The sequence below is a fragment of the Castor canadensis genome, chromosome 6 (assembly GCF_047511655.1).
Source record: "Castor canadensis chromosome 6, mCasCan1.hap1v2, whole genome shotgun sequence".
In the NCBI taxonomy this organism is placed as follows: Eukaryota; Metazoa; Chordata; class Mammalia; order Rodentia; family Castoridae; genus Castor; species Castor canadensis.
The window spans coordinates 105,738,423-105,750,577 of record NC_133391.1 but is presented as its reverse complement, the minus strand read 5'-3'; the positions used below and the strand labels follow the sequence as shown (position 1 = coordinate 105,750,577).

General features: G+C 39.6%; 1 protein-coding gene across 1 annotated transcript in view; it reads left to right on the top strand.

Annotated features, from left to right (window-relative positions):
* The first annotated feature begins 10,885 nt into the window (after window positions 1–10,885).
* Window positions 10,886–12,155, top strand: part of Rasa1 (RAS p21 protein activator 1) — a 92,597-nt gene continuing 91,327 nt past the window's right edge. Inside the window, exon 1 of the mRNA XM_020176691.2 lies at window positions 10,886–11,925. Coding sequence (XP_020032280.1) covers window positions 11,453–11,925 — 473 coding nt within the window. The 5' untranslated portion in view covers window positions 10,886–11,452. The remainder of the gene's footprint in view (window positions 11,926–12,155) is intronic.

Genomic DNA, 12,155 nt, shown 5'->3' with positions numbered 1-12,155 from the left:
CACTAGAGAGACATACCTTCAGTTCATACCAAAAGACTTTTCTTTTTTTCAATAATTTTTGGTAATTAAGTTTTTAAAATTATATAAACTTTCAGCATTTTTCAATCCATTAGCACAGTCCTAAATTACCATGGAAATTTGTAGTATATTTTATTCTATTTGTTATAGACTTGGTGAGTCAACTTTGGTTCAGTAACAAATAACTTGGAATTTTTGTTATGTAAAATAACTATAGCATATCCATTGTTCACATTACACGTTGGCAGCCACATTTGTCTGACTCTGTTCCATGAATATTCTTTTTTCCTTGGACCCTAACTGAAAGGAACAGTCTGCGTCTGAAACATTTTATTCTTATTGTAATGGGAAAGAGGAAGATTGTCAGCAGAAATACACAATGACATGTCACTTCTGTTTACATATCACTTGATTTTTCTTCTTAGGTGGAGGATTTTTGTGGTTAAGTGGTCATAGAATAACATTATGAGGATGTGACATTTGAGCACACTTCAACGAAGGGAGGAAGTCAGTCAAAGCTCTGGTAAAGGTATTTCAAGTAGAGAGTATAGTAAGTCTAAATGCTCTGAAATAGCAGGATTTTTTGGTATATTAAAAAACAGCAAGATATTTAGTGTGACATGATTATGGTTAAGGGATGTAGGTATGTGGAAGGAGCCCAGGTTTAGAACACAGAACCAATTTGGGTTGTAATACACATATACATGGACACAGCACAAAGAATCTCCCTGTATAGCTAGCTTTATCTCAAACTAGCAAAACCACCATGTTTTTCTTATTATCGTGTATGTGTTTTCTTCAACAAAATTAGAGAACAAGAAGGCGGAACAGGTTCTGCCCAGAGGTGGAGGGTGAGGGAGGAGGTGGCTCAAATAATGTATATGCATGTAAGTAAATGTAAAAACAGTAAAAAAACAGTAAAGAAAAAACAAAACAAAAACACAGAAGCCATGTCATATAGGGTCTTTTAACCATAGGAAGAAGTTTGCCTTTTATGATGTATGATTGAATAATTTTAAAAAAAGGATGTGGAATGATTTTATTTATATTTTTATAAGGCCACTCTGGCTAATGTGTGCAGATGAGAGTCAGTGTGAGTAAAAGTGGAGGCAGGAAGATGATAGAAGATTCTATCACAGAAGTCTAGAAGACTCTATTGTATAAGAGATAATGGTGACTTATACTGTGGTAAGAACAGTCAAAATTGAAATATGGTAAATGTGATAAAATGTTCCCCTCAAATTCATTTGTTAGAATAGTAACTTCCAAGGTTATGGTATTAGGAAGTGGGACCTTTCAGCAGTGGTTATGTTATGAGAGTGAATGGAATTAGTGTCCATACAAAAGAATTTTCATAGACCTACCTTTTCATAATACAGTGTTAGATACAGTAAGGAGGTGCCATCTTTGAACTAGGAAACAGGTCCTCAGCACACACCAAATGTATTGTCTTCAGTTTGAACTTCCTAGCCTCCAGAAATAGGAGAAATGAGTTTCTCTTTGTAAGATGCTTGTAGTATTTTTTAATAAGAGCCCCAATGGACTAAGACATGCAGTACATACTTTGAAGATATAGCAGACAGGATATGCTGATGAATTAAATGTAAGATGTGAAAAAGGTAAGAATCAAATGACATTATCTAGGTTTGGGGTTACTAGGTGACTGCTGATACCATTTACTACCTGAGGATACTAGGAATAGTGATATTATGTGGCAAATGTGAGAGTTCTGTTTTGGATATTAGATAAACAACTGAAGATGCCAAGGGACAGTTTGAGCTAAAAGAAAAGGTAGGGATGGGAGATGCATGAGAAATATCTGCATATATATTGATATGGTTTGATTTGTGCATCCCCAAAATGTTCATATTTTGGAAGCTTGGCCCCCAACTGATGGTGCATTGAGAGGGGATTGAATCATGAAGACAGTAACTTCAGCCAGGGGGGTCAGTCCATTGATAAGTTCATATTGAATGGGCACCTGTCTGGAGGAAGTAGATCACTAGGGGTGCAGGGCATGTCTTTGAATGATATATATTGTCTCTATCCCCTTCCTGTCTCTCACTCTGCTTCCCAGCTGCCATAAGATGAAGAGTGCTGCTCCATCACGTCCTCTCCACTCTGATATACTGCCTTAGGCCCAATGCAAATGACCAAACATGGACTGAAACTTCTGAAATCATGAACCAAAATAAATGTTTCCTCATCTTAAGTTATTGGCTCAAGTATTTTGTTACAGCAATGAAAAATAATTAGTACACATATGTACTTAGATTCATGAGTTTAGGTTAAATAATTTAGGAAGAAAAGTATATCGTGAAAAATAGCAAGGATACTCCCAGAATTTAGAGCTTGAGAAGAGGGAAAGCATCTAGCAAAGGAGTCTAAGGCTAGTGGCAAGGGAGGAGTGATATTGGTCTCTTCTTTTCTTACTTCAAAGGAATCTATGTTTAGGTGCTGTTGAAAGGGTATGATGAATTGTCTATAGACAATTTCAGATTTTATTAATAGAAGCTTAGAACAAAGGACATAAAATTTATGTTCTATTCTAGGTTGGCTAAAATATATCTTCACATAGGGTGTCGTCCAAATGGCAGTGACAATGGGAGCATGTCTAGAGAAATGGGAACAAGATGGTGAGAGAGATATCTATATCTGGCTATTTGCAATATAATGAAAGGAATCAGATTTTTTTCTTGTGAGAAATTTTTTCTTGCAGGATTAGTCAGCTTCAAGTATTTTAAGGGCTCTATATTTACTACAGATTTAGCAACATGAACCAGGATCAATGCGAGCTAACGGCCAGAAGCAAATTTCTTATTAATGAAGGAACCACTTTGTATAACAGTTAGTGCTGAATCTTATGATCATTGAAATGAAATGAAAATGTTCAAATTCTCCTTCAAGTTAAGGACTTTCTGGAAAAAGTCTTTTGCAATAGGTAGGGCTTATTCTGGGTGAGCTCCAATGTTCCTTTTAAGATCTAAGACTGAATGCTTACTCTTAAAATTTTTTCCACAGTTGGCGATCAAACCCAAAGCCTCACACATACTAGGCAAGTGTTCTTTCACTGAGCTACATCTCTAGTCTTCATCCTTGGATTTTTGTTTTGATGATCATCATGTTTATTCAGCAATATTCAGCAGATTCCTATTTTCCTCAGGATAAAAAGTCAAATTCCTCTGATTAGCTTAATTTTTTTACACAACCTTGTTCCAAATTACAACTTTAAATTCCTTTCTGATTACAAAATCTCTGATCTAGAAAAATTGGCCACTTTTTAATTTTCTATCACCAAAGAATATACACCTGTCTTTTTACTTTTTTTGTCTCCTTGCTTGGGACATCTAGTCTTTCTTATTTCACTATTGCAGAAGCTAATAGTGAAATTTAATAGCAGCTCAAGGGAAAGCTTTGCCCCTTTATTCCAGGGAACAAACTATTTGACTTTTTGAAACTGGACTTTAGTCATCTATACAATTGATAACAATTATATATTAAATTTTACATTGTAGTGTATTATTATGTTACCATTATAGGAGTGCATAGCTCATTCTTTCAGTAACACATTTGTCAATGATAACAAATACAATTTATTAAATCCTCCCTTGTTCTGCTATTTCCTTATTTCAAATCCTCACAAAAACCCTCTAAAAGTAGGTATAGCAACCTTCAGCATTCCAGCCACATTCTCTTGTCACTCACCATTCTAGTACATGGCTCTAAAATCTGTCTAGTTACTATTCATCTAGAAGCTTTCTTGACGAGCATGAGACATTTTGGAAGTATAGGAATTAGTGAATCCAAAAGCAACCTTCAACAAAGATGGGATGGATTTGGATAAGTACCCCTAGATTATCTCACTCCACATGTGGGATAACTCAGAGACATGTTTCATGTGTTCTCCTATTGTTCCCCCATGGGACTGACCTTCTTCTCCCAGGGTTTACCTAGTTGTTGACACACCCTTTATTGGCTTCCTTCCTTCCCTGTCTCACTTCTCATCTCTGCAGTGGGATCACTTCCCAAATAAACAGCTCATAATCCAATTGTAGCTCATAGTCTGCGTCTATGGGACCCAAACTAAGGAAAGTATGTTGCTATTCATGCATATAACAGATCTGAAAATGGAGATTCAGAGAAGTTAAGTAACTTGGCCAGAATTGTAGAGCTGGTAGTGCCAGAGGTGGGATAGTTGGTCTGTCACAGCAGCAAGGTTTGGGGTTGATTTGTCTATATTGTTACACTGAAACACTTTGTGAACACTCAACAAAGACTTGTCAAGTGACTAGAAAAACTAAATAGACAAGTTAGTTCAGTTTTTCTTTCCCCAATATAATTAATCTTAGAGCTAATGTTTGCATTTATTTTATTGTATTGTATTTTAACTTAATTTTAGGTGTTCAGGGAGTGAACCCAAGGCTTCTGGCATGCTAATCAAGTACTCTACTTCTTAACTACATCCCCAGCCCCCCAAAATGTTGTATTTATTTATGTGGTTACTTGTTTAAGTGTCTGCCCCTCTCTCTAAACTGTATGTTCCATGAGAGCAAAGACTACACCAATTTTGACTCATCATTTTTCCCATGACACTTCATACATATTTATAAGTGGAAGCAAAGAAGTAGTGGAAGTCACAAGTAGGAATGAATCATGAGGTAGAGAGGATTGGAGAGAGGGGTGGTAGAACTGGGGACAGAGTCAGAATCAGTAGAAGCAGTGGATATATTGGGAGAAACAGAGCAAAGCAGTGATAGCACCTGAGTCATGGGAATGGTATAGTGACTGAAGGAGATAATAACACAGTCCCCATTCTTCAGACAGGACCACAAGCATGCCTGCTAGTTCCCAAGAGTTGCTTCTGGATACCAAACAATAAGAGTTAATACAGTTCCCAATGACACTAAAAACTTTGTGTGGAACAGTTCTCTTGCCCTGCTTCCTTCTCCAGAAATCCTTACAATGGACCTTCATCATTTGAGGTGAATTGACCATACATACCTTTGGAACTCAAAACCTTACAGATTTGTCAACTGAGAATAATAATACTGTTACACATTTTTTTAGAGTTGTGAAAGAGACAATGAAAAAGAAAGCACTTTGAAAACTTCTTAAAAATTCTATAAATATACAGCATGACTTTGGATCATTTTTTATTTAATTTTTTTATCAAATTACTTCTTAAAAATATTCATGATAGTTTTTAAAAAAATCTTTCCCATTTCATTATCAATGAGCTATTTTATGTCCAGTCCATAACCTCCTTTCCTTCTATTATATTTTCTAGCTCAAAGTACATATAAGAACAGATGGGAATGTGTTAGAATCAAGCAATAACTAAATAGTCTTACAAAACCACTCCTGGTCAGCACTGCTCTGAGACAAAACACATTACTGAGAAATGGTGAGCTCTCATCCAGTCACACCATGATAAACACTGAATGAGTTTTTAAGGACTTGTGCTAAATAGCCTTAGTAAATAAAAGTAGGATAAATTAGATATAAATGGCTCAAGTATAACAACAATCCATAATACCTATATATCATAGAATTAAGTTTCTCATCACAGGGGTTCTCATATCTGACTGTGATAGGTATTGTCACTCATATCCTCCTGGCATTTACCTGTTTTGAGTTTGCCAGTGACCTCTTCCTGCAGTGGCTCTTTACCTGAAGATGCTCAAACTGCACACAAGGCAGTTGCAGAGGAGGGACTCTCAGAACCAGCTCCCAACCAATGACAAATGAGAGCTGATAAATAAAACCCACAGCGTTTCTTTGTCTCTTGGGTGTGTGGCAATTCTTAAGTGAATTTTGTGATGTCTCTCCAGTGGGATTGAGCCCCAGTTGAAGGGTATTTCCTTTCCCTTCTCTTTTTTTCCTCCTTGTCTGCTTTGAAATGTATTCTCCTTTTATAAAAAGAGTGGCAGGAAATGGTAGTTAACAATAATGAATAATATCTCATTTCACAAAATTGCCAAGTTTTTAAATGTTTCCCCATTTTTATTTAAACATCAGTGATCTATAAGATTAAATCTAGAAATCACTGCTATGTGCTATTATACTACATGTTAGTTTCATTTTTTTAAACAATTAGAGAAAGAGTGAATAGAAACTTGAAACATAAAAAATGTTAAGGATAACAGGTGAAGGTGAAAAGTCTTTAGAAGAACATATTAATTGAGAAATACAGTTAGCAATATCTTAGCTATTTTTAGTTTAGTAAAGTCAATTACTCACAAAGCTTTTGAAGTACTTAGAGATTACACCTATCTACCTATAATCTTCAGTCAAGATTCATTTAATTATGTCCCTGCATACTTATTTTAGACATTTAGTGCATTCAATGGATTTGGAAGTAAAAGGGTTTCAGGGATGCTCTTGTGTAGACCAAAGAATGTGTCCTGAATTAGCACTATTCTGGATTCCTCAGGGAAAAGTTCAAAGGTTAGTTGGATTTTGGAAGGTGATTCCAGGAGGTGTATAAAATGTATGTATAAAAAGGGAGTCCAAAAATAAAGTATGCATGGACTGGAGTCCTAATCACCTCTCCCCAACCCTTCTCCCAGCTCCCCCCATCTTCCCACCCCACCATTTCCCTTACCTTACTTTCCCACTTCCCTTTCCCTGAAACCATTCTACCTCCTTTTTCTTTTCATTCTTCCTTAAGATACTATCATATAAAGGAGCTAAAGCACAGAAAGGACAATACATAAATGTTGTTTGTCAGAGGAAAATAATATGCAAAAAAGAAACCATCTAGAGATAATGAAGGGGGAAACTTTTGATAATGAATAAGAAAATGCCTGTAAAATACAGAACAATAGGGTATAAAGACAAACTAATAAAAAAATAAAAATACTTTTATTCTTTAGTCTTTCAAAAGAATGGATATTTGGAACTTACTATTTTAAGTTTAACTATAAATAAGTTCAAATGTTCACGAGAGCTCCAGATAATTTCCTTTAAAATTTTTTTTATAATATCAGAGATCAGATTATTCTTTTAATTTCTCCCTGGTGTTTATAATTTTTACAAATCTCACTTCATTATTATGCCACATACTATAATCTCTGCAGAGATATTTACTTTTTCAACGTATTTCCATAAATGTTATTTTCCCAAAATGTCTTCCCATTTAGGAAATGTGCTCTGTAGGATTTTAATATGAGGTCAGCAAATGCAGTGGCAATATTAGGGTTAGAAGTAAAAGCTTCAGCTGGGTGCTGGTGGCTCGTGCATGTAACTCTAACTACTCAGGAGGCAGAAATCAGGAGGATCGATAGTGTTTCAAATGAAGTCACCTGGGGCCAATAGTTTGTGAGAGTCTATCTAGGGGAAAAAAAAAAAAGTAAAAGCTTCCTTTCAAAATGGTTTATTCAATGAAATCTTCTGACACTATTTGGATACACATGGAAGCCTGTTTGTATAGCTGAGGATGTACTAAGGAAGATAATTTGAGCGTCTCAAACACAGCTGTAAGCTATCACTTCTCACTTAGTCCTCCTATCAGAACTGTTCATGTATTTACTCTGAATCCCTTGAGGTTCTCTAAAATTATAGCTTTTTTACTGAGTCAGAATTACTTTTCCGTGTACTCAAAGTATTGAAATGTTTTGGAATGAATTACATTTAGAGTCAACAATGAAACTAGAATAACCAGACTTTATATACTTAAATTAAATTTTAAATTTCTTTGTATATACAAGTCTTTGCCCAGTACTTTTTATTATTTAGTCTTCATTAAATATTGTATTTGGATAGCTCAAGTAACTTTTATAAAATCACAGAAATAATGGTTTATTTTACTAAAAATAAAAGCTATTTTGAGTTTTTTTTGTACATTGTTCTGCTTTCAACACCTCCCTATTTTGTATTATCTGTGAATTTAATTAAGACTTTTTACTTCCCTTTGTTAACTGATGCGACATGAGACCAAACTAACACCAGTTTTTGAAGAATTCTTGTAACAGCTCTCTCCAAGTATATTTCATTTTTAAAAAAATTGTTCTTTAGTTTTTGACTCATGAAACTTGCTTGGAAGAAAAGTAAAAGATGATACTAATGTAGAAACTGGGGGAGAAATTAGTAGGAAAAAAAAAACCCAGTATAGACTATAAATCAGAGGTCAGAAGAAGGTGAGTAGAAAAAAGAAAAAGGCAAAAGACAAAAACAGGGAAGTAGAAATAGCAAACCTTTTGGGAATAAAATAGGTCAGTAAAGATAGAAGTATACAAACAATAATAAAAAATCAAACCTGCCCAATACTACAAATAGGAATATATAAAATATTTGAAAATAATCAAATATGTGACAATCTTTTTTGGATGAAAAGGATAGTATCAATTTTAAGGTTAAACATAAACTAGGCAAGAAATCAATATTAGGTTGATTTACAAGTAGACATAGTACTTCCTTCTGACTAGCTTGATTTCCATAGATGTGTACTGATCTAATCCAGCACTTCTTTTTTCTTTTAAGGACGGAGATCCATACCAGGCAGTGTGTCAGGATGTCTAAAACTGGGTTAAGCATTAGGGTAAGTAGACAGAGGTTGTGTTGTAATGAAGTTTTCTAGATATATGCACCTGAAAGTAATTAGAAAGCAATATAGCTCAATGTATAATAGGCCTTAGGCTGTACTAAATATTGACCATTAATTGCTGCAGAATTTTTTAAAAAGGAGGAGGTAATTCTGTGATTAGAGTAGTAAGCCTGATTTGGGTTCTCAGCCGATAATAATTGAGCACTTAGAGAAGATAAGTGATAACCAAGAGCTGCAGTTTAATGTCCTGCCATTCTAGAGCTGATGGTAGTAATGGAAGTGTGAATATATATATATATATATATATATATAGCACACAGCCTAGCAACCTAGCATCCACATCTCTTATCCACACACCTAGTGAACGATGCCTATTCTTTCAAAATCTTCTTAAGGCACTGCCTATCTCCTTCTTGATTAGTATACTACTATATACGGTGGCTCTCAAATTTAAGTGTGCATACAATCACTGGGAAGGCTCATTAAAACATAGATTGCTGCACAGTTTCTGATTCAAAAGGTCTGGGTGGGACCTGAGAATCTGTATTTCTTACAAGTGCCTAGTCCAAGTCCACTCTCCTGACTAATCCATCCTTACTCTCTCAGTTGGTATACTGCATAAAAGGCAAACATTACTGTTTAATCAAGTTTGATTTTTGCCAACTGACAAAGGTTGACACTGTTTAATCAAGTTTGATTTTTGCCAACTGACAAAGGAATACACAAACTTATAAAGGAAATGATTTACTTGACTTTGCTTTTGCTGTCTTCTTTAGTGACTTTCCCTCCTTTCTGTTTTAGCCCCTGGCCATCCTCATTGTGTTTCTGTTGGTTTGGTCATCCTTAGCAGAGAAAATATTAAGATTAATACTCAGTGGTATTCAACAGGGAGTCCTTCATGGGAGAATTTAAAAGACCAGACTCTATAAATCTCAACCAGGAAACTACCAGTACTTTAATTTCAAACAATGGGAATGATTTCTCAATTTATATGGATGCATACACAAAATGTGCCATCTGTATTTGCCAATTCCACATCCACTTACTGAATTAACCTTGTGTGGAAAATATCTGGGAAAAAATTGCATCTGTAGTGAATATGTAAAGATTTTTTTAGTCATTAATCACTACACAGTACAGAATAACAAATATGCACATGACATTTATACTGTATTAGGTATAAATATTACAAATAATCTCGAGACGATTTAATGTATATGGAAGGAAAGAGTATATACAAATACTAAGCCATTTCATATAAGGGATTTGCTTGAGCTCATATTTTGGTACCCATAGCGGGCCTGGAACCAGTACCCTGGAGATACCAAGGGTCACTGTAATAGTTTTTGTTAGAACATAGACAAAAACAAAACAAAACAAAAAACAGACAAAACCCCCTAAATCCTCTCCTTGGCTGTATTAAGGGTGAGGTTTGAGCTTATTAATAATTTTGAGACTATGAAGTTTGGGACATCGTTGAGGTTTTTGATTTGAAGGTACTCTGTCCGCTGACACACGCGTCATGGCTCATGCCCTGTGTAGTCTTTTGATCACACAACAGGACAAAAGTGCGTGAATTTGTTTTCTGTGGCACCTCTCCTCTTCACAGTTAACGCTACCTAACAGACTGGCAATGGTACAAATAAATACGTGTGTGAGAAGGACAGCTGGTGAAGAGAAGAAAACAGATCTTAAGTGGAGAAATAGGACTTCACAACCACTATTCCTACCAAAAGTGTCCACTCTTCCCATATGGCTTCCATTTATCCATTTGGTTGAGTCCCAGGATCTAGTATGTAAAAACCATTTAGTGTGTAATAGTCATACGGTGATTTGTATCGTGTAACAAAAATGACAGAACAGTCACACTACTGCTTTTGCTATGGCTCCCCACTCCCTAGTTTCTGCGCCGCCGGCCAAGGCCGTTTTTCTATTCGTCAGGAAGTAGGACGAGCTTCGGGCACCGTCCTTTCCCTTTCCCTTCCTTCCTCTCCACCACCTCCGGTGCTCTGGCGCCCTTCCCTTCCCTTCCCTTCCCTTCCCTCGCGTCCGCTGCTCAGCAAACAAAGCCCAGCGAGGCGGGCGCGCGCCGCCGGCCGCTCCCACTGGAGAAGCGGCAGCTCCGCCACGCGCCCTTCGGAGTGGGCCATTCAGCGCGGGTACGCGCCGCGCGTCCCCGCCGCTTCCTTCCCTCCCTGCTCTTCCTTTTCCTCCCGCCAGCCTGGTCCCCGCCCCCTGACGGAAAGGCGGCTGCGCAGAAGCTGCCCTCACCCTCCTCCCTCGCCCTTCCTTCCCTCGGCCCCTCCTCCCCGGCCCCGCCTTCCTTTCTCTCGGGTTTCAGTGAGCGCTCCAGGTAGCGAGCCGTTCAGTCGATTTCTCCGCTACCCCGCCTCCCTCCTCCTCTCCCCACCCCTCCGGTCTCCAGCCTGGAGGAGGATGAGGCGGCCGCAGTGGCCCCAGCCCCAGCAGCGGCACCGGCGGTGGCTGCGGTGGGGGTGGCCGGAACTGGGGTGGTGAAGCAGTGGTGGCCGCGGCCGACGCCTCACCGCTTCCATCGGGCTTCTCTTCCTCCTTAGTGCAGCCAGGAAGTTTTCCGCTCTTGTGCGAGTGTGTGCGTGAGTGTGGGTGTGCGAGGTGAGGTTGGGGTGGCGTTTGTGCAGGCGTTGAGTCTTTTTGCCCACTTCGCTTCCCGTAAGCCAAGCAGCTCCGGAGCTTTGGGCTGTGGCCCGACGAGGGGGCGCGGCGGCGGGCTCTCTCCTTTTGTTGTTGTTTCCTCCGCCTGGGGAGCGAGAGGGGGAACGCGCCTGGGTGGGGCGGCTCGGAGCCCGGGCCTGGTGGCCCCCGGGGCTCCCGGGCGGGCAGGGAAGGCAGAGCAGAGCGGGCTTCAACATGATGGCGGCCGAGGCCGGCAGTGAGGACGGCCCGGTGACTGCCGGAGCTGGAGGCGGCGCGGCGGCAGGCTCCAGTGCTTATCCGGCCGTGTGTCGGGTGAAGATACCTGTGGCAGCCGCCCCTTATCCCGGGCTAGTGGAGGTCGGGGTGACCGGGACTGTGGGTGGCGGAACCGCTTTGGGGACGGGATTCCTTGGAGCGGGGTCCACACTGACAGGGGGAGGTGCTGCTGCCGGCGTGGCCGGGGCCGCCACGGGACCTGCCGGGGACATGGCTCTCGCCAAGGGGACCGTCTCGTCGTCTGCGGAGACTCTGGGACCTGGCGGCGGATTCCCCCCTTTGCCGCCACCCCCTCAGCTGCCTCCTTTGGGCGCGGGCCTGGGGGCCGTGGATGAAGGTGACTCTCTGGATGGACCAGAATACGAGGAGGAAGAGGTGGCCATACCGCTGACCGCTCCTCCAACTAACCAGTAAGTCAGGACTGCTGCTTTGGGATGGGGAAGCCTGCTCCAGGAAAGAAGTGGGACAGAAGGGAGTGGGACACACCGGGTTCTTTCGGCTGCGATTTCATCTGAAAAGTTTTAAAGCTTCAAGGTTTCCTGTGGAGGGATTTAATTTGATCAGTCATCTTCCCTACAGGCACGCTCCCTGGCGTCTTCGTACGTTTATTGCTCCTCTGGGAAGATGTAAAGTTTTTTAA